Source organism: Hydractinia symbiolongicarpus, chromosome 10, assembly GCF_029227915.1.
Source record: "Hydractinia symbiolongicarpus strain clone_291-10 chromosome 10, HSymV2.1, whole genome shotgun sequence".
Lineage (NCBI taxonomy): Eukaryota > Metazoa > Cnidaria > Hydrozoa > Anthoathecata > Hydractiniidae > Hydractinia > Hydractinia symbiolongicarpus.
In genome coordinates this window covers 24,815,757-24,838,913 of record NC_079884.1, presented here as the reverse complement: position 1 = coordinate 24,838,913, position 23,157 = coordinate 24,815,757, and the positions used below count along the sequence as shown (strand labels likewise).

General features: G+C 31.3%; 1 protein-coding gene across 2 annotated transcripts; it reads right to left on the bottom strand.

The window, feature by feature from the left end:
* Positions 1-25: 25 nt before the first annotated feature.
* On the bottom strand, positions 26-22,127 carry LOC130662815 (forkhead-associated domain-containing protein 1-like). 2 transcript variants are annotated; one of them, XM_057461748.1, is made up of 33 exons: positions 21,854-22,127; positions 19,878-20,043; positions 19,256-19,470; positions 18,893-19,010; positions 18,745-18,776; positions 18,382-18,521; positions 18,171-18,273; positions 17,717-17,986; positions 17,530-17,607; positions 17,122-17,226; positions 16,646-16,753; positions 16,258-16,416; positions 15,687-15,857; positions 14,702-14,877; positions 14,082-14,114; positions 13,346-13,586; positions 12,671-12,760; positions 11,701-11,811; positions 10,922-11,039; positions 10,439-10,541; positions 9,769-9,875; positions 8,961-9,214; positions 8,480-8,630; positions 5,976-6,100; positions 4,793-4,897; positions 4,167-4,286; positions 3,870-3,970; positions 3,392-3,443; positions 2,952-3,065; positions 2,290-2,367; positions 1,769-1,840; positions 873-935; positions 26-230 (listed from the first exon to the last, which is right to left on the bottom strand). In XM_057461748.1, the coding sequence occupies exons 1-33, from the start codon at positions 22,028-22,030 to the stop codon at positions 105-107; spliced, it is 4,182 nt and encodes a 1,393-aa protein (XP_057317731.1). In that variant the 5' UTR covers positions 22,031-22,127; the 3' UTR covers positions 26-104. The 2 variants fall into 2 exon arrangements, with proteins under 2 accessions (XP_057317731.1, XP_057317732.1); XM_057461749.1 differs by lacking the exon at positions 14,082-14,114.
* Between the last annotated feature and the right edge of the window lie 1,030 nt (positions 22,128-23,157).

Here is a 23,157-nt window from a genome sequence, read left to right as displayed (position 1 = left end):
GTGGTGGCAGAAAGTAAATAAAAAATAAAGTAAGAAATCAAAAAACTTTTACGCACTGTTATTAAATTACAGTTAAAATGGTAATAAATAGATAACTTAGGGGATCAATAATTACAGGGATTAAAACATCTACCGATGAGATTTGCCGCATTTTGTGAAGCCATGTAACTTAATTCTGTTATAGAATCGTTTGTTGTGTCTGCATCGTCTGCGTATCGCGAATTCTTCTCCTAAAAGCAAAAAATAAATTTACTAATTATAAAACAATAAAATGGCAGCTTCTGGAATATTTATCATTCTTAATAAGTTAGTATTGCGGAATCAAAGATTGCGAACAGGACCTCGGAATTGTGTAAAGTGCAGAACAAAGAAATCGAATGCTCGCATTTTATTGACATTGCGGAATTACGGGAATTAGTAATAATTAGTCAGTAAAATGCGAATTAAAAGACTTGGTTCTTGGTTGAGAAATGCTGACAATTTAAATCTAAAAGCAAATTCGCATTCTTTAATTCCGCACTTTTTTGTTCCACAAGATATTTTTTCCGAGCTAATTTCTTCCCTCAAGGAAAGTTCAAACACAGTTTCAAGCATAGAATATCTACAATCATAGCAAAAGATGGAAATTGTTTTGCTGGATTAATTTTTCTTCATATGAACCCTCCTTGAGGTGTAGGACACACGCAGGGAGATATTGATATCATACGCTAACTATTCACAGTAACTTTCACATGCACTCCGATGGAGATTGAGTTATGCACATAACCCTTACGCTCTTCCTGCTGGTGCAACCATTCGATGTATATTTCTAAAGACATTCATGAACACAATTCTGTCCGAAGGAACAATAATATTTTTTTCCATTAATTTACCTTTGAGACTTCTTGCAATTTGTAATTTGCATTGCTTAGCTCCATATCAGCTTTCCAAAGTTGCTACGAAGGTAAAGTTTTATTAATAATAGGTAGATTAACCAAAAATTCCGGTGTCCTTAGGCTACGTATGTTTGTAATTAGCACAACAGATATTTAACTTCACAACTGACCGAAAGAACTTGGTTAATTAACTTTACTTAGAATATGGCAATACTTTTCCCATGCAAAGTTAGTCAGTACATTCTGTATCATTGATAATTCCTGGTGGTGGCACAAATCCAAGACAGATGAAACTTTCAATCATTAACAATTCCTAATTGTTAAAGAAGTGCAACACTATGACATGTTTTCGATTTATTTTTACGCGTGAGAAATGCGCGAAAATAAAATGTGCGCTAAAGCTAGGTGCGCGAAAATTAAATACACGAAAAAATAGATACGCGAAATTTAAACTCGTGCGAAATCTTTATAAATTGAGGTAACACACGCATCTACCAGAAGATACACATCTACCAAAATTTTAGATTGTATTTCTCAGATTCGGCTACTCCCATTCTTATGAAGTTGACATATGTTGTATCTATGCACAAGCTTTTCCCTAATTTTTTTGGAAATTTTAGCGAAATTTTTTTGAAAGAATGTGAATTTCCTAACTTTTATAGAACTGGAAAACATCGTATAGGGACAGTTCAAGGATACGAAGAAAGAGAAGAGACTTTTGGATTTGGGAATTGCTGTATTAAAATCTTAATGTGAGATACAACAGGGTACATAATTACAAGATACTACATGTATTGTATATCCTTCCGTTCTGGACAAATAACGAGTACTAACAAGATTTGAAGATTTAGTTTGAAGAATTAATCGGACGTTAATGGAAAAAGAAAACTTACATGTTTTAGATTCTCGATTTCAAATTTTCTCTTTTTAAGCAATTCATCTTTCTTTTTACTCTTCTGATCGTCCTGCGGATATATAGAAATATGAAGATAATAATGACAAAAACACTGACAATGATAATCTTATAATATATCAACCACAACACTGAAACAACACCAATTACTAAACACAACAGCAACTGCAAATACATCGACAACTGACGGTAATTACGACAATTAAAGTAACGAAAACCACAGAAACGAAAACAAACAAGAAAAAAACACGCTAAGTAACCATTACAACTGAAACGTAAAAACGCAAAACTAGCAAATACAACGAGCAACAAAAATTACAATGGCGAATGATGAGCCACGACTACAGCGAAAGTAGGGGTAACAAAAACTAGACGTGCATCACGATAGACAAAACTAAATAAATAAATATCTCCCTTTCACATACTAATCATTTAAATTGTAAGCATACATAACATGTAGAAAAGAAGTTTCAAGTTATACGATAAAAAAACAATATTTACCTTAAACTTTTTTTGTTTGTCTACATAACAATTATGTTGTTTGGGCGGCGTGTCTTCTTTATAGTCCATCAGAAACATCTAAATTGGGAATAAACACACAATGTTTATTTGCCTGAAACATCGCCGAACGTAAATCCTCAGCTCCACGACATGATAAACAATCATATTAAAATAGAAAATCTTGGACTGACAAGTCAAAATATTTTCAGAATTTATTTGTCTTGTCAATCAATAAAATGTCAAAAGCGAAAATAGAAATAATAACTGGTTGAAATCATTTGTCAAAAAGAAGAAATAATATTTCTACTTTCGACAAAGTTTAAAGATTTTTTTCACTGAAAGGAAATCGCCTTCTTTATGTTGATCAATGTTAATTGATTCAACCAATGTATTTGCAAAAGTTATTTTAGAATTTGCTAATTTTGACAGTCGTTGTATCGTAAGACGGTGGAGCGTTTGTTAAAAGAACAAGGATCTGGGCCCCATTTTCATTGTATAGGTTTTATTACATGAAGCATGTGCAGATATCTACACTGTTTTCATTTCGTCCTAAACTCGTAGCTACTTATCCGACACGCTACTAAAAGGGTGGCGAGTCGTCTAATTTCCTTCTTACTGCTGTCTTGTTGCTAAAAATATTTGAAAATATATATACATCTTACCTTCCTCTGTTTTAACGCTGTGTTCATTCTAGTTTGATCGTCCAACTCGTTGCGACATTTTTTTAAAGCTTCCTGAAGGTAGGATATTTCGTCTTTGTACTGACTGACTTCGACCTATAAATTAAACAACTAGTTCCTGAATGAAGACATTTTTACTTTGTTCGACATAATTTGGTCATCTATCCGCTAGCTATGTATCCAAGTTTCTTTTTCATTCGATGTAGGTACAATACAAAAAGCATCAGCACCAATCCCGCGCAAAATTACTTTAAGTTCGGTGTGCGGAAAATTGGTACGAGAATTAACGAGTACTTGGAAAAAATCACAGCTATCATTCTCACGCTTTTAAAATATTTCCGACATACCGCAGCATTCAGATTACCCTGCACATGTTGGTCAAACATTAATAGTTTGGTACTTAAAAAATGAAGAAAACATACTTCTAAATTCTTCACTTGAGCTGTTTTCTTTCCTGCATATTGTTCGGTTTCTCTGTTATAAAAGAAAAAAAAAGTTATCCATCAATATATACACGCTATTTCCTCTGCCAAAACACATATTCCCTTATTAAACAACCTCTATATCGAAAACAATAAATTCCGTACACGATGAACAAACATTTCGTCGTCTAGAATGTGTCAAAGAAAAAGAGAAATTTAATAAGAACTTTATTAAACGTTCTTCTAAGTACGTTAAAAATATAATATTCCTCCTTCCAAAAATTGCATGTTTTTAACAGGCCTCAGTTATATACTATACATGTCTTAACGGAGTACAAAATTAGCCCATCAGATTTAGCTGCACTGATACGATTTGCGTATCAACTTTCGTATGGGAAATACGACTTACCTTTTGACGGAAAATCTGCAAAAACGTGTTACATGGAGACGTGGAGCGAAATAAAGACACGTGACCTACCTTAAAACTTTCAGATCATCATCGTAACTTTCTAACAAATTATCCTTTCTTTCCAATCGAGAATGCAAAACCTTTAGTCTTTGCAGAACGATATCCAAAGCCTATAGCAATATGATACATTGAAAGACAATATGTTCAATGCACTTATTAAGAAGTGTGTTTGTCAAAAAATGTGTAGTATTTGAAAAATTTTTAGAATAGAGTTCCAATAACAATGTCAAGTCACAAACACAATAAGAAAAACAAACAGGTAGACAGGTAGACACGTGCTAACATTGACGACGCCTAGCTACTTACCTTGCTTCTTTCTTTTAAAATATCTTCCCTTTCCGCACTATTTACGTATCCGAGTGGTTTGCATCCCAGTATGTGTTGGATATCTAATTCTGTACTAATCGTACGAATACATCGCAAATACTAGGCAAGAGCAAAAGAAAGAAGATTTTTTATAGGTTCTAATTCTAATTTCGGTGATTTTTGGTTTTACCAGCTACATAGAAGAATAAAGAGATATGAAGAGCAAAAAATATTTGTTAGTACAATTCAAGGAGAAAGATTAAATCGAATTTCTCTTAAACAAAAGAATTAAATAAAAAAGCATACATTTTTGATTCTGATCATGTTGGATTAAAGTAGTAAATTCGACAATTTCAAAATGTGTGTTTTTAATCTTTAAATAACTGAATTTTTGTTATTTTGTTCTTTTAAGAAATATGCATTTAATAGATTTTTAGACTTTCTTTATCTTTTGATTTTTAATTTTTTTGGTTTTCAAAGGTATCTGTTGAAGAGTAGTATTGCCCATTACCTTTCAACTCATTCAGGTTCTTGTTGCGGTAGTTATTGGCAGTCAGTGCGTACGCAGGTATTATATGTTGTCTGTTCAACAACACTTACCACATAAGAGAAACAAAAACACTTACCAGTTCTTCAGAGATGTGCAAAGCTTCTTGTGCTTCACGATGAGCATGTTTCTCCAGATTGTTTTCATGGAAAGCCAACGCTAAATCTTCTCTACATCGACACACCTTCAAAGATATAAAAGTAGTGTGAGAAGGGCATTAATGCGTAGTTAGGCATGGTCCACATTGGAGCATAATGGATAATGAGAAAAACACGTGTAGCTATCTTAAATCATAGTTTAGGCGCATGCTGTTTTTTACAACAATTGAGAACAGAGAATGACAAGAAAACCAACTCGTTAGAGAATTGTACGAAAGAGCTTTAAATGATTGCTACGAGGTATCTAAAGCTACCACACTAATTTGCATACCCGTTTACAAAATAATGGAAAATACAAAGGTTACCTGCAAGAGTGGTAAAATTGACGATGAATTCTCACAGAGAATAAATGATCGCCTTCGCGTGTATATTATGGCAGCTTTATGCGTTATATTTTCTTAAAATTTTCTTACTCTTTGAAGTAAAAGTATATAGTTTTCAAATAGTGAAAGGGTCATAAACTTAAGAATAACTATTTCCACTATTTCTTTAACCGCTATGTAATATCGTTATTTCTACGGCACTTTTCTGCTGATTTTCAGAGATTTTTCAAAATTCATGCTAATTCTTCCTGTTGTCATTTCCAAAGAAGGGAATTTCACATTCATTTCATTTTTATTGAGTTAACTACGTATGTTAACTGTGTTTAATGCTTTGATAATGCAAAACAAAGAAGAAGTTTTATAAAAGTTAACCAATCAAAAGTACACTACTTATCATCCAATCAATGAAGAAATTGCGCAATATCAACTAATTAATTACTGAAAACATTGCATAATTTTGAAGAATAAATTAGCTTCTTACATGCACTTGATAACCTTTTTTCCATTATATCTTCTTTATTATACCCTGTATTTTGTTAAAAAAGGCAACCGAATTACTACTCATTGCTAGCGATGCACGAAATGGTAAAAATGGCAGCCGAATCACTACTCAGTGCTAACGATGTACGAAATGTTAAAGATGGTAGCCGAGTCGCTACTCAGTGCTAACGATACACAAAATAGCGATGCCAGGGATATTTTGGACAGGCAAAAATTTAAGGACTGGCAAACCCTTAAATTTTTCCACGGGCTTCATATTAATACTTAATAATACACAAACCTCTTCATAAAGCTCTTGATCGGATTTCGAAGAGAAATTTTCTTTGACAGCTAGCTGTGCTTTGAGCGCGATGTTTTCTCTCTTCATCTCAGATATATGCTGCAAAGCCGTATTGTGCGCCAGTACTACAGAAAGGTTTAGAAGTGCAATATAAAATAGTTCAATGATGGAGTGCTAGTTTGTGGGACAGATGGGGTGCTTTCATTCTCGGTACTGTTATTAACGAGATTCCTGTATTTAAACTTTAGGCTATAGAAGCCTGGTAAACACAGTAACTGTTTAACTGGACAACCGGCAAAATATCAGTTCTATTCGTATGCTGAACGCTAAACAGAGAGTTGATTTACACTGTTACAGTCTCTGAATAATCTGACCGAAGTTTGAACCCATAATCACTTTCTGTACTAAAAGCAAACGTTTCATCATAAGGCTATCAATTGTTATCGATTTTTTTTCTGTTGTCTTAGTAAATACATTTTCCGAGCAATGTTCACAGGCTGTGGATAAAAATCGTTTTGAAACGGACTTCGCATTGGTTGTCTCTTTGCACGAACTGAATCTATCGGTAAGCAGAACGGCATGGATTCGCACTTATAGGAACAGTAAAGATTTTAATCTAATACAGTAAAATGGTGTGATAAAAAAGCGAAAGAAAATGGTCGCATTAAAAGGTATACAAACATTATTGTTTTGGTTTAATAAATAAACTGGTTACGTTCTACATACAAAAATAATTTCCCTCGGAAATGATTACTGTACACAGTGTAAACATGAAGCAAAAAGAAAAGGTTTTGGTAGAATTTCTGGCTGCGGAAAAAAACCTTATCTGAGAATAAAATTTGAGATACAGAAATATTTGGAAAATAAATTTACTGGTCAAAAAAACTACCTTAAGTTGATTAATTTTCACAAAGACTTATTTTTGCTGTCCAAAAAAATACATTTCGCGATTAAGTCATTTCTAGATATTTCACGAATCTAGTATTTTATGGCAACTTTAATTTATTTCATGCCAGTTTTTATAAATTTCACAAAGATTTAATATCGCGAATTGGCCTTTTCAGTAATTTTGGTGAAGACTATTTTTCGCGAAAATGGATAAAATTCGCAAAATATAATGTTTACGAAAATAACTAATATGAGGTAAACATTTACCGACTTTTTTATTAACTATTTTTTTAAAAACTCAACTGCTTCTCCCGTGACTAAAAAAGGAAAAATAAGGAAAAAATTTTGTTAGAGGCTACAACAGACCTTTCTTTTAAAACTAACTAGAAAGTTTTCTGGGTTGTTTCCGCCCTTAGAAATGACCAAGAGCACGACTTTTGTTACCAGAAATAGAGGATTTAAAGAAAAAGGGAAGACTATATTGCAAAGAAAAAATCTAAATAGGGTTAACAAAAATCAGGGAGAACTATTATCGTAGGGAAAAATCAGAAAAAGATACAGGGTAATAATAAACTGGCAAAAATTTAGTTACTTTTTCCTGCCTTTTTTATTCTATGCCGAAGAATATTAAGAATTTTGATAATGTTTAAGATTATAGTATAATTTTTTTTAAAAAAATTATTACAAGTTAAATATACAATATATTAGATTATATTATTTTTAACAAATTATCATTTATAGCAAAAAAATTATCATTATTGATTAAATATTGAATATTAATGCATTATAAATCATATTTATTAATTTGTTGTTTTCTTTTTCACAGCCCGTTTAATTCTTCCTAAACAAGAAAAATGTAATTTAGTTTTAACGTATACGTTATCAGATGAACATGTGTATTTTATGTGTATATTTCACGGATTAATGGTGTATGCAGGTGTACCTATGCGGGTGAATGGTGTCATACAGGTGAATGTTTATTTTGAGTTCATTGCATCATAATATTTATCCAACCATTCTTTAACGTATTTATCTATAATATAATTTTCATATTTAATTTCCCCTTTTTTAATATTCAAACTTGAAAGAAGTTATAAATAAAGAGAAAATAAAATAAGCTATAAGACAGAAATTAATTTGATTGTCAAAAAAGGTGACACTGAACAACTTTGTTAGCATTTCGAAAACAATAATTTAATTCCCATTGAAAAGACATTTATTTATATGTATTTACTTGATTTGATAGTTTTCAATTAATACTTGGTCAATAAATGCAAGATCTTTTTTGGCATACAGCGTAATTGCAAGCATGGATCATCTATAATCCTGCTTACAATATTTTGGCAGTAAGCCTTTAAAAGTGGAGTATATTTCTTTCCAGCCTTCTCTCCCCCATTATCAATGTTTACGAATCGATCAGTAGAGGTGAAGTGGTAGTTGCATTGCTTTTACAATCCCTGTAAAACGTGTTTATTGCCATTTATTTTGACCAGGATTGTAACCTTACAAACACGTAACTGCGTTTGTAAGAGGTTCCAGTTTTTAAGAGTCCCTTTAAATGAAAGCAAGACTCAAGAATTCACAACATAAAGTTTTTAGATGCTTGTCTCACTTACTTGGTGGTTGTATATGTTCTAGCTTGGCCAAAGATTCTCGCAGATCTGTTAATGCTGCTTTTTGTTTAGCAATAACCTGTTCGTGTCTCTTGCTAAGACAACGTTCTGCTATGCCAACCATGTCAGCTGCAGAGGGTGGTGTTGTATCAAACTAAAGAAATGTAGCGTACTCACAGTATATAAAAAATTATATTTAACACACCTTTTGTGTTCTCATATCACAATCTTGGAAATGCGATATTACCTTAACCCTAAGAATATTTCTAAGACATACATTCGGTTTCAAGATTTTCCCTTTAATTGGGCAGTATATCAGACACTGGTGCAGTACCGAAATAAATGCACAATGTTATCAAAATAGAATTTTTAAAAAAAAAATCAAATTGTCGCAACCTGTTTAGCTACCCATATTGTTCAAAACAAATGCTTATGAATCAATTAGCTAGCATACATAATTCTATTTTATCACATAGTAACTCACCCTAACACTCTTTCTACCCGCTTCTTTTTCTTCACTCATTACTTGACTTTCTCTTAAACCATCTGCTTGAGAAGCCAACGTATTGTTGTGTTTCATAAGTTTCTTATCCTGCTCAATAATTTTGGTTTTCTGTTCCTCCACAAGTGCTGACATCTGCAGTAACTGCTTGCGATGTTCTTTAAGATCTTTTTCTTGCATTTTTGTTTTCTCTTCCAGGCTCTCCATCTTTTGCTTATTTTCTTCCTGAAGCTCTCCTACATAGATAAATGAAATAATTTTTTTCAGTGCTGCTTGGCAAGCTTTAGAACATTTACCAACATTTAATTAAAACGAAGATTACTTGTTTATCGTTTTGTAGACCCTGTGGAAACGCCTAATATAGAGCCTCCGTAAAATCCTTTCCTATCAAAAGTTACTTTGCTACGACCACGCCAAATACCAATATTTAGCTAAAAGACGGCTTCGCAAAAAATTGCAACAGCACAGCAACAAGCAGACAGATAGAAATTTAAAAAAATGCCCCTTTAGACAGAAATGGTTCTGTCAATGGAGTGGGAACTTGAAAGAGCCTATACAATTCCTCATAAAAATTCCGAACCTTCTCTTCCCCTTAATTTGCAGAATTATAACTAACTAAAAAATAATAAAAATTTTTAAACATAAATCAATATCTAAACAGTAAAGCTATTAGCATGCATACACTGAAACGTTTTGGAAATTTGGACGTATATCATCCATAATGCCAGCACAGAATATTCATTTAAAACGGCAGAATAGAAAGGAGAAAGAAAAAACTGATTGCGCAAACCTTTTAAATCTGTCAGTTTTGCTGATAAACCTTCTAAGTCATTCTTTAAAGTTCTGGAGACTTCTTTGTGATCATCGCGTTCTTTCTTGAGTGCTACAATCTCATCTCTAAACATAACGCGAGTCAAGAATAAAGTTGAGATATTAACGCAAGATGATTTGCAATCAATAAGGAAAATTCAGACAAAATAAATAATAGATAAATAAAATAAATTGGGTGAAGAAGCATTGTTAGGCTTCACATTGACAATAAAAGAGTTCAAAGACCTATCACCAGTTAATTAAATTTCGCAACCCTCGCAACTTTTAGCGAAAACTTGACTACACACCTATTCCCGGAAAGGTCAATTAGCGAAAATACATCTCCCGAGATTACCAAAATTGTCGCTAAACAAATGGATTTTTGTACTTTCTCTTCTCTCTTGTGTTTCTCGCCAATTTTTTTTATATAGTCAATAAAAATAATAGTTAGCCTCCGAACAAGTTCAATCAAAGGCTACTTCAACTTAATAAATAGGTCGAAAATAAAAAATATAGTAGATTCGCGAAAATATTTCTGTGCAAGGGGTTTGTTCGTGAAAATTAACCCTGGCGAAATGCATTTTTTTCAAAAAAAGGATCACAAGCCATGGACATACGTCATTCTTTTACCTTCAATATGTAAGTCATACCTTAAGGTTTGGTTCAAACTGTTTAATTCTTTCATCTCATTCTTTATTTTTGAAAAGTTTTGTTGTTCTTCTTTCTTCAGTTTCTTTTGGTCATGCTTTTGCTCTACAAAATCCAACAAAAAATGCTTTCGAAAAGTACTTAAGAAGTCAATCCATGATGTAAAAATAAATATTTGAATATTGTTACTTTTTCTTTAATTTTTTATTTTATTTTAAAGAGTGTCCCAATAACTTAAAGTGTCCTGATAACTTGAAACATTTTATGATCCCTCGAATGTTCAAGTTATCATGAGGGGTTGTCTTTTAAAGCTGTACTAAACGATTGTATGATGTTTGCAACATTAGCTTTATCGTGGAATTGGATAATGTTAAAACCCCGAAAAAGGCAACAAAACAAAAAATACACATTTAATGAAAAATATTGTTCTTAAATTAAAGAGAATCACAAACAATTCTATCGAGCAAACAAAACATGTTCCTTACCTTTCACCAATCCCTGCATATTCATTAGTTGATATTCTAATTCTTTCTTTTCTTTGTTGATATCAAGAATAGTGTTCTCTAATGAAGTGATCGTTAATGTGTATTCGTGGTCGCGATCCTAAGAATCAAAATGAAAAAAAAATGAAGAACAACTTCATAAAAGACTTTTTTGTTTCTGAGTTAGCGACTCCTCCTCTTTTAAGTTTGTTTAAATAAATAATAGCAGATTTGTGAAAGAAAATCTTGTGCAACTTTAAACATCACATCTTATGGCTTTGTAATTTGTACACAGAACAAAACATTCCATGAAGTCGTTTGAGATAAGAGAATAGGGTGTTTCCTAAACAATGGCTCAGCTGCCTCAACCCCCTTAATTTTATAGCTACATTTTCGCGCACCAAATTTTTGCGCAGATTTAAATTTCGAAAATCCCGTTAGTATTATTTTAGTACTGGGTGTGAAACACCACCAAAAATTAAATCCTAAATGTTAGGATTTAAAATCAATTTTTTTATTTTCTTCAGGACAAAAAGTCTAACCATGTCGAATTTCAAGTAATTCTAGAAATTCCACAACTTGAGAAAAATGTAAACATAAAATTCAGGCAAAATAGAAAAATAAAGAAACGACTCCATAAAAAATTTTGTTGTTTCGGAGTTATCCTCCAATTTAATTTCTTTTAATAAATCTGGGGAAACGTGTGACAGACAGTATTGCGTAACTATGAGAGTATAATCTATAACAATAAAAATCTGATGCCATACAAGAACATTTCTTACCTTGTACATTTTCAATTCATTCATTTCTTTGGCTCTTATTTTCTTCTCTAGAATTTCTTCCTTAATTGTAAAAGCCATGTCCTTTTCTTTCAGTTTTTGTTCAAGCGACGCCTGAAAAAAAAATTTTTTTTAGAGCAATTAACATAATTTCTCAAACATTAAAAGCCTTGATGAAAAACCCTTGGAATCAGTTTCTTTACTTTCCAATTCTTGAATTCACTGGTTTTATCCAATTCAGTGACCCCAGAAAAGCTTTTTAATATGATTACGTGAAAGCTTTTTAAGAAACCGCTTTCTTCTTATCAACTCCTTCTATTCACTGCACCATTTTTTAATACAAGAAACAACTCTTGATTTTTTTTGGAAGGAATAAACTCAACGAGAATAGGTAAGAAGATCTGATAAATTTTTGCGTGATGGAAACATTTTGGGAAAAAAAATAAACGATAAGGGGATACATAATTGTGATGTTTAGGGTTAGAAAAGGAGGGAGGGGTCACACAGTGGACTGTTCTCCTACAATGGGCACTCCCCAATATCCCAATAAATAATTCAACGCCCCACAAAAATTAATTTTTAACAAAATTGCCTACTCTCTTAGCCTAAAGGAAACTATGTATTAGAACAAGGAAATTCTTATATACTTAGCTTAAAATCGTTCCCACATTTGGAGCATTATTTAATTTTTTTAAAGTACATCACGCAACCTCGGAATAAATGATTCTTCAGTTATTGCCTTTAAATATATCTTCCCATTTTTTTTTGAATTTTTCAAATAAAAAAAATCACCAAAATTTCATCCTTTTTATTATTCTTTTGTTTAACCATTCCCAGATTTATTGTTCTTATTAAAAAAAGTTTTTAATTTTGAATTTCAAGCCTTTGATTCTCTATACCAAACTCTCCACTCACTGTTCATTCTGGATGTTAAAATCTGTTTACATACGAGATTATAAAAGAAACTACATACCTCATTTCTTCTCGACGTTTCCAAATCTTTTTGTAGCTTGTGAAATTCGTCCCTCGCTTTTCTATGTTCCAACTTTAATGATTCAATTTTCTACAATATGTTAGGAAATGTATTTTAGAAGTTAAAACTCTCATTATAACTTGATTGCATCAAAGGCAGATCGTTGTTTAACTCCCACAATTCCAAAATTTAAACAAAACCTTAAAACCGTATTCAATATTCTTGCACAACAGTATCGTTTGAGGATTTCATTTTGTGTTGGTGCAGAGTTAAAAAATTCTAGTCGTATTAGGCTAGTTCCATGGTTTTTATATGGCATCACTAAATAAATATGGTGGAACTAGGCTAGTTCCATGCCTTTTTATTTTACATCAGTAAGTAGTCATAGGCGCACCACGCTGGTTCTGCGCTTTATAACATCTTCAATAAACATGGTTGTACCAAGCTAGTTTCGTGTTTTGTTTTATATGACATCAATAAATTTTAGCCGATACCCAATATTGTTAATTTTTTTTTTCATCTACCCTTTTTCATCTTCCCTCCTCTTATGGAGTTAGTTTTGTAATGGATTTTTTTACATTTATGCGTGTTACAGGATACAAGCACATTGTACATTTAATAATAATAATAAAAAAAATCAAAAAAAGTCAAAAAAATCACTTTTTCTTTACTTACGATTGATAAATTGGAAACGCTACCAAGTTCGCTTTCATAAAGTTCTTTTTGTGTTTGCAAAGCTGATGATAACTTCTCCTGTTCTTCCTCCAACACTTCACGCATTCTATTTTCAAATTTAATCTCCTCAGCGCTTTTATATTCTTTTAAAGCCTTCTCGGTTTTCTTCTTGTATTTTTCTTTGATTTTTTCCTTTAGATCATTGTACAGTTGGGATTGTTCGTATTCGGATGAATTTATCCTGAAAAATGGTTGAGAAATAGATACATCAAGGTAGATGATGAGTTTAAAGTACAGAAGAAAAAAACAACGTTGACAAAGGAACAACAAAAAATGCATTGAAACGAACCTAAAACGGTAGCACTGCAATAAATGACGAAGAACCTTAACATAGACATTAGAAACTGTGCTTTTAAATAGATATCAAAAGCAGAAAGGAGAAAAAATGAAGAGGAGAGGTTGACCCACTACTCCAAATGCTATTAAGGAGATCTGGTGTTGTGCAAAATCTGATCCTAATGTTTGTTTAGTTCGCAAGGTCAATGTTTAAAGGTATAACAAACACCATTATTAGCAATATAAGTGAACAGCCAGCAAACGCTAAGACACGGGGTGTCTTGGATAATAACACATATTTCAACCTTTATTTTAATAATCTATATTTATATTTTACCATTTATTATTTATTACTTTTATTTTAGTTATAAATATTAAGTTATAAAGTTTATATGTTAACCTTTTATAACGCCTTCTGGGACTAATAGCATATCTAAATAGTAAGAAATAGCATGTTGCATCATATGTTACATAATGAAAATCAGAAAGACAAAAACACAAAAACACAATTTAAAGCTTGATTGCAAGTGGCATCTGACAAAGAATTTATCACAGATGTACAAAGTTTTTAAAGAAATTCAACTTATTTGCAAATTGTTGTAATTTTTTTATATGACTGTCGATGAAGCAAAGAGTGTAGTCATGCTAGGCTTGCTAGATGTGCTCTGACAAACCCAAGAACAAACACGCGCTGAACCAACATAATTATCTATCTTACAAAACAAGGACAGGGCCATCTCCTTTCACAGGTCCCATTCTTGTTTCTCAAAGTCCCTATTTTTTCATACTAAAAGAAATCGCTTATATTTACGGGTAAACATAACATTAGCGAAATTCTTGAAAAAGACAAAAATTTTTAACAAAAAAAAAATTGGTTCTGCTAACTACTCCTTATGGCAAGTGTCATACGCATTAAAATGTGAAAGAAGGTTGACTAATAACGATCAACTCAATTTAAAACTTTGCACTTATAAGAAAAAAAGAACATGAAAAAGCTGACGAAATATACAAGCAATATACCTGACTTCCAGGTCATGGATTTGATTTGCATTAATATTTAATTTTTCGTGCAAACGTTTAATCAACACAGATGGATCAATTCCTTGATCTGCTGTTTCGTCGATCATTGATTCTAAAGCATTTTCTATTTCTTGTTCCCAATCATACTCTTGCGATAACAAAGCTGTGATAAAGCTCTAGAAGAAGAACAGAAATAGTTTAGAGCTTTGGAAAGTAACAGTTTCAAGTCAAAAGGCACATGTATTTGACTACGTTTTTGACAGTCTTGCTGTCAGAAAACATTGCACAAATAACTGTTGATAAAATTAGTTAATGCTTTTAACTTTTTCTCTACAAAAAGTATTTCTATCTTCTACCTTAATAGATGTTTTCTCCCTTTAATTCTTTATTAATTTAAGTACAGTTAAAGTAAGAATATTTATGCAACTGTAAATTATTCACTGACTTCCCTTTAAAAAAATACTTGCAACACATCAAAGATACCAAGAAGTATACAGTGTGTACCTGAAGTAAATTAATTTTTAAGAGAGCTAATTTTCGCGAATTTGGAAAGTCCTAATATTTTGCTAGAATTATATTTCACAAAAAAAAAATTGATGAAATTTTGTTTCACCGTTTTTAGAGAGCTTTTATAATTTTGAAATCCCTCTCTTCAATCTATACCGTTTTTAGAAAGCTTTTATAATTTTAAAATCCCTCTCTTCAGGTCAAAATTTAGGTGACTAAAACATTAAGAACTTCCTAATATCGAACCTTTTCCAACATATATACTAATAATCTGTTTTTTTAAAAAAAGACAATAAAAAAAATAAATACTTGAAAAGAAAAAATAATTGTCTTATAAAAAATTTATTTTTTAGGAAAAAATTAACATAGTTGGTTCAAATTTAAGGTTATTTAGGAGATTTTAGGGGAGTCTTCATTTTTTACATTATTAACGGCATTTTAGGAGGTGTGATTTCCCCTTTTTAAATGTACATCTTACCTTTATCCAATGCAACTGATCTGGAACCTCAAAGTTTTGTATCAGATTTAACTCATTTTGCAAATATTTACATGATCTACCATTTTGTATTAGCCTCTTTTCTATGCCAGACAATATATCACGTAACATATCCAATGATGAATTATCGACTTGTTCCTCCTCCAATCGAAGCTAAAAAGAAATATAGCATATGCCGAAATCTAATTCCTTTGAAAAAAAAGCCAAAGAGATGCGTGATTTCAATGAACAACAACAAAAAATAAATAGAACTGCTGATACTTTTAAATAGTCATAAATGAGGTCTGAGAAATAAACTTTGTCCAGAATACTGCCTGGCAGTCCATACTATGTATACAAATTGTGTTATAAGAAAGATTATTTTGCGAACTACAAATCTTCTACATAAATACTTTGTAAACTTATCATCGAAAATTAGTTTCTATTACTAATTACCATACTGTGTGATCATTTACATAAAAATATTCAAAAATTTGTGAGATTAAAGAGAATGAATAAGATATATGTAAACCAGTAATTTGTGAAATGCAATTTCTAACAAACGAAGTCAAACCTTTTCTGTTAGTACTTCTTCTAGTCTGTTTTGTGCATTGTCTCGCTCATCTTTCAATTCATGTATATAGTTAACCACATCTTCATCTTCAAGAACAGATGAAAACTTCTTGCCTTCTTGACCAATAAACTCTGCAATTCTTTTATGAAACTTATCATACTAAGAAATAAACAAACAAAGGTCACAGTTACCAAATGTAAGCATTTGTTGTGAGAAACTGAAACTTTCTTTAACTTTGTTTGGGTGTAAAACAATGCAATATTTTTACAATTAAATTAAAATCAGTTAAATCAATCGGGAACATATGAAATAAGGGTTTAATAACAAATAGAGTATGCAATGATGTAAATTCTAAAATAAATAATACTAGAGAAACATATGCATATACCTTTCGTTTAAAATTTTGAAGTTCAATTCTCATTGCTTGTTCGTCACGTTCAAGCTGACTGCAGCGTATTCTTGAATGTTGCAACTCATCATGCAAAGATTTATTGGTCTGTACAAAAATATCATGAACATATATTATTGTCTGAAGTAAAGATCTAAGGAACCTGGTTATCACTAAAGAAACTCATTTAAGTAATATAAATACGCAATAAATCCAGAATATATAATATCATTAAAATTCCTTGATTTTGCTTAAAAGAGAAATTTCACCAAATGTCAGTCGAATATTTTAAGGCTGTACAGAAAGATTGCAGGGCACATTAAAAAAACACATCAACCAAATGATATTTATAGGATGGGAAGAAGGCAAGAAATATAATAAAAATCAACATATTAAAAATTGACAATATCATTCACCCACAATAATAATCTTGCAAAAAATGAAGATTTTTTTTTCAAAAATTGAACACCACATACCTTTTCAAATTCTGACACGGTGTAAGTAGATTGAGACAACGAATCTTCAATTTCTGAGAATGTTGATAAATGCTTATTTAATTTTTCTTCTGTTGTTCGTAATCTCTAAAAGAAAGAATGTTGAATGTACCTAAATACTTGTCCCTTTCTAATATTATTACAGTTGTGTTGGACAGTGCTTCAGTATTTACGCAGCAAGTATATTAATAGGAAAATTATGTTTTTCTTTATTCATGAAAAGAAGAGAAAGAAATCTCTTTTTCTTTCATTTTTTTATTCCTTAAGATTCCAATTCAATTAGAATAAACCTTTTGTACCTTCTTTTGTCTACGTTAGTGGAGGTTTACTGGAGATATACTGTATATGTTGTGCTATAAAAGCAGCTGTAACTTAAACTAAAATTCTCACATAACGTAGGTTTCCAATTTCTTCTTCTCTCTTTTTTAATTCTATTTCTGCTTCACGAACAGCAGTTTGCTTCGCAATCTAAACACAGAAGTACTGTTGCCGGAAAACTAACCAAATAAAAATCACGCAAAAAAATAAAAATAACAATAATAACAAACTAAAGAATACAAAATGATTTATCTCAAACCTTTGCTGCTAGGGTGGAAATTTCCAATTGTTTGTTTCGATTATCAACTTTATATTTTTCTGTCTCTGTTTTGGCTTTCTTCAAGAGCACATCTTTTGCTGTAATTTCTTTTTGCAATGTATTCACTAACATGGCCATTTGTGATTTCTCCTGATTAGCTTTCCGCATTTCAGTTTCCATCATGGCAATGTTTTGTTCATGACGTGATAACTGTGTTTTCATATCTGCTATTTGATTGGTTGAATAGTTAGAATAATCCCTCTCTGATTTCTAAACAATCAAAAAAAAAATATCATAAATTAGCTTTTATAGAACTTATGGTAGAGAAAACTGCATTCAATAAACATTCATTATAACAAATGTTAGCAATAAGCCTATATTTGTTTATTTATATAATACTAATAACACAAAGAATAAAATCACAATATATTATTATCTATATGGTATTAGTTACCAGTCTTCTGTTTTCATCCTGTAAATGTCTTATTTCCTCATCTTTATACGTAACTTGAGATTGCAACATGGCTAATCTTCGAGCATGCTCATCTGCAATGGAACTATAAAAAAATGTCACAAATATTAAAATATCTAACTAGAGACAATGTACAGGTACTTTTATGCTCTGTCACACAACATTTGGTTATATTGTATAAAAAAACACTTACATATTGTAATCATCAAGTGCTCTACGTAGATTATCAACTTCATTTTGTAAATTCATGATGGTATTATCTTTCTGATAACATTCGTTCTCAAGAGTTGTTAGTCGATTCAAATTATCACCCATTTTTGTTAATCGGGATTCCTAAAAATTTTTTGTATGTGTTAACTACATAGTCTGTTTCGGGCATTCATTTTTAAAACAAATTGTATATATTTTAACGGTTAATGTATATACATGTTATAAAGAAAGTATGAAGTTGACCTCTCGCAATCGCCTTTACAGCTCAAATGAAAACATAGTATAATATCAACAAAAAGAGCACATGTAAACAATAGAAAATAATACAAAAAGAATAAAGGCTTACTAATTCTTTGACTTGTTCTGAAGTCTTCCAGCCTAAGCATATTAAACAAAACAAAAAATGGTCAGTTAAAAATACAGGACATAAATTCTCAAAAAAGGGCATAATAAACAAAAACAAATTTAAATTAAAATTATTTTTCGAACCACACCTGAATAATCTTTTGGAAGTGTTGATGACATTGGTCGTGTTGATGATGCTAAAAACACTCCATTCGCAGGGTTTGCGCTGACTGGACGTTGCCGTGGAGGGGGATGAGGGACTATGTTCTGCAAAGACAAAAAAATATCACTAGCAAGGTTGAATAATTGTGTGCAGTATAAGTTAGGTTATTTCCTCTTTCCCATGTAACTTGTACTTTCTTCTTTTGGTACTCATGAGTTTGTTACAATTCCCCTGTTTGCTATTCCTCTTGTTTTCATTTTGGTGCAAATTGTAGTTTGAAACACTTTAAATGTTTAAAATATAAGAATAATTTTATATTTTAAAGTTTTTGTTGTAAATTAATACTAACCGTTGGTACTTCTGTGGGTTTGTTATGGCCATGGTACCCATTGTGTCTTCCATAAGAAATGGTGGAATATGGCTTACTTGTATTGTTAGTCGAAGTTTGAAGTGGTAGATAAGGAAGGTTTGAATTTTTTATTAAATGACCGTCATTCCAGGCTTGTTGGGTAACTACTGGTGGATTACTTTGAATGTCAAGAAGTACATCAAATCTTGGTCCACCTTATTAAAAAAAGGAATGGTTGCAATATATTCTGAGTTATTACAATTTGTAAATTCATTATAGCATACAAATAAATCATCTTTATATTTATATCACATTGTCACATTATATCGATTATACTCTCTACTTTACCATTTTTTTTTCAAAATAATTTTTAACTAATTTTTCCCACAGTCCTTCAGTTGTTAAGGATGTTAGTTTTATGCCTTTTCCAATAAATTAATAGATTTATAAAAAAGGAAATACATTTTCGAAAAAAATAATAATAATAATTGAGTGAAAAAAACCTGATGTGTTTAAAAAATTTAAAAATTGTAAATGCACCATGCCATCCAAATATTAAATTTGATCATTTAATAGAACGACTTTTTTCTGAGAAATGCTACAATATAATTATTCAACTTACCATGCCCAAACCTGATAATATCACCATGAGCTAATCGAACAGAAGCATTTTGGATACGGCAGTCGTTAACATATACACGGTGAGGTGAATGGGAATCCTCAATTGTAAAACAGTTTATTTGATCGTTGTATTGAATAACTGCATGTCTACCACCAAGGGGTAGGGACTTAAAACAAAAACAAAGATAACTTTTTTATTATATTTATACATGTATGAAAAACTTTGGTATGTCATAGCTTAAATATTATAACTCTTTTTTGTGCAGGAGACCAGGATTATATTCCCTGTGGTGACAATTGAATATGGGAGAGTGAATTTTATCATAGCACTGGATTAATTCGAGTCATATAAGTGAAAATGAGAAGTGTGGGTCATTGGATGTTGCAGGGAGTTGTGTGGTAGAGCACTAATTGGGTCTGCATAAGCATTAAATACTCTAAGCCATAGCACCTTCTGCAATTATACTCTTGACATTTGTGAGACTAGCCATGTAAAATATGTTCATAAACATTTATTTGCATGATAGAGAACACAAAAATGGTCGTAATAAACCAGTTTGTTCCCCTTTCGATAATTATGTACACCGAGTTGATGTGACTGACGTCAAAACCCTTGCCAGTACTAACCGTGGTAGTCAACATTTCTTAACATTGGAAGCCTTATTTATCAGAGAAATTAAACCGTCATTAAACACAGAATATGAGTTCAGGAGCAGTAAATTAACAATCAAGTTTTAAACATGTATTTTAATTAGTGTAAATACTGTTTTTATATTTATTTCACTTTCAGGATTATAACCACTTTTAATGAACTGAAAATGCCACTTACAGCCAAAATAGATTTTTAAAAAAATTAACCATTGTTTTAATCACTTGGATATGTTTCTGGAACAGTTTGTTACTTTAGAAAATTTAAAAATTATGTCAATCAATCAAATCCTGAAAAATGGAACGGTTTAGACAAATTAAGAAAATTTTCAACATTTATTTTATTTTTCCAGCATTTCGCCAATTTCTGACCCAAAAACAGTTAAACTATTAACTCAAATTATTTTTCCATAAAGTATAAGTACAGTTAAATAAAAATGTAGCAAACAAATGGCTAAGCAAATGAATATTAAAAACAAAGGAGTACACCGCAATAGCACACTTCAAGCAGCTATATTTGTTTATATGTATCATATGTATTTAGATACACTAGATACATGAGGACTAGATACATGAGGACTAAAACGACAACAAACATAATTCTGAAATGTAACGATTGTAATGTGCATTTCCTGGATGTTAAAAATTAGACCCAGCGTATTACAGCGAGGCTGCCGAAAAGACCAAAGTAGACATAAAATGATATTTTTTTTTTGTCTGACGAAAAGGCAACAAAATAATCTGCTGACCGACCGACCCTGAAACAAAACTACGAGTCGGAAAATGGCACACCAATAATTAATTAAGGACGGCCAAAAGGCTAAAATAAAACATTGGGAAAGATGTATATTTGTTCTAAAATATGCTTATCTCAAAAATTTTAAAAAAACATATATATATGTAAAACCTTCTAATAACAATAATTTTGTGCGCAATTTATTTGTATTTTTTTCACGTAATTAACAAGTTGTTAAATTTTAATATTTCTCACTAATACCTATGGCAATTTTATTTTCAATAAGTTTAACAATGAAACTTGTAGTTATTAGAATAATTACTGTATTGTTTTATCATGAAGCTTTTGTTAAATCACTCGCAACATAGCTCACATGGATCATTAAAGAAGTAATCACGATAAACGAAAAATAAAAGGGCTTTCAGCTTGCAGGAAAAGGTTTATATAGCATGCATGTAGAAGCTTACATTCTGACTGTATACAACAACATGTCTATGTTTCCTAATAATATTCCATATAGCTATATATACACCATTGTTCCTACTACATGAGTATGTTTTGTTTTTAGTCAAAATTGTTTGAAGTCTACTTACAGTAATGTTTATGTCACAATTATCTCTTCCAACAGAGTTATACATTTGCTGTAAGTGATAGGTTTTCCCATCTTCAAGATTTCGTATCGAGCCTTTCATTTTGTTCACACGCTTTTCATACTGAAATATAGTATTAGTTTCATCATCTTCAATAAGAATTTCAAACCCACCAGCCATTTCAAAGAAATTTAGGCAACATAGCTATATTCTTATATCTTATCGTTTTGAAAAGTTCAAAAGTAAATTGTAAAGGTTAGTTTTACCATAGCAACATTAACACAAAAAATTATGTTCATCCATAATTTAAAAAACAAGAAATATATAATTTTGAGAAACATAGCTAGCTAGAAACATAAATAATTAATAGCTAGCTAGCTATAACTAGCTATTACATGGTGTGACTGAAATTTATAAATTAGCTAGATAACTAACATCCATAGCTATCTGCCACTTTATAACATAAAAATTCTGTTCATACTTATCTAATAATAAACAATATTATTTATATAGCTACGGCTAGTAGCCCATTTATCCATTTCCCTAGCTACCAACTAAAGCTCAAAATATCACTTCAATTCAATTGAAAGGTTAAAAAAGCCGTACTTATCTAAGTTTCGCTTATCAAAGCGACAAAAAAGGTGATAAATAAAATGCATTATACAAAAAAAACTGAGAGATGCAAAAGCACGAGCCTGTAAACGATATCAAAAGGAGCGAAAAGTAATCTGAAATACGCAGTTGTCTGTTGTTTGTTTTTATAGGCTCGTCTTAACATCTTGAATGTTCAAAAGCTCCTTGTGTGATTATTAATGAGCGAGTCAAAACATTCGATGTTGTTGATATACGGTAACCGATTCACCAAGCAACGACAAACAAACACTTTTATTCTCCGCTCGCGCACCACATGCTTGCTAGTTCCCTACCCCCTGCATGTTTTAAAACAGATTTGCGATCGTTCTCCTTCCTAGAATTCTCTGTTTTCACAGTTAAGATCAATATACATACATTATATATTAACATTTTATATTGTTTGCCTTCATTCATTTCTGGAGAAAATAAGTTTTGAAAAGTGGTAATTGTGATATCAGAATATGGGAAAGGGAAAAAGCATTTTTTTAATGTTTAGGACCCCAAATTACCCCCTGCAACAACAAAAGCTACGCTTCGAATGACACCAACTTTCAGAAAACTGTTCCCGTTTTATGTTTACTGATAGTGCGTATACCGTAATGATTCAAACAAGCGCCCTGGCATGATGGGCGCTTATGAATTTTTCCTAATTGTATACAAATTAAAGACAACGG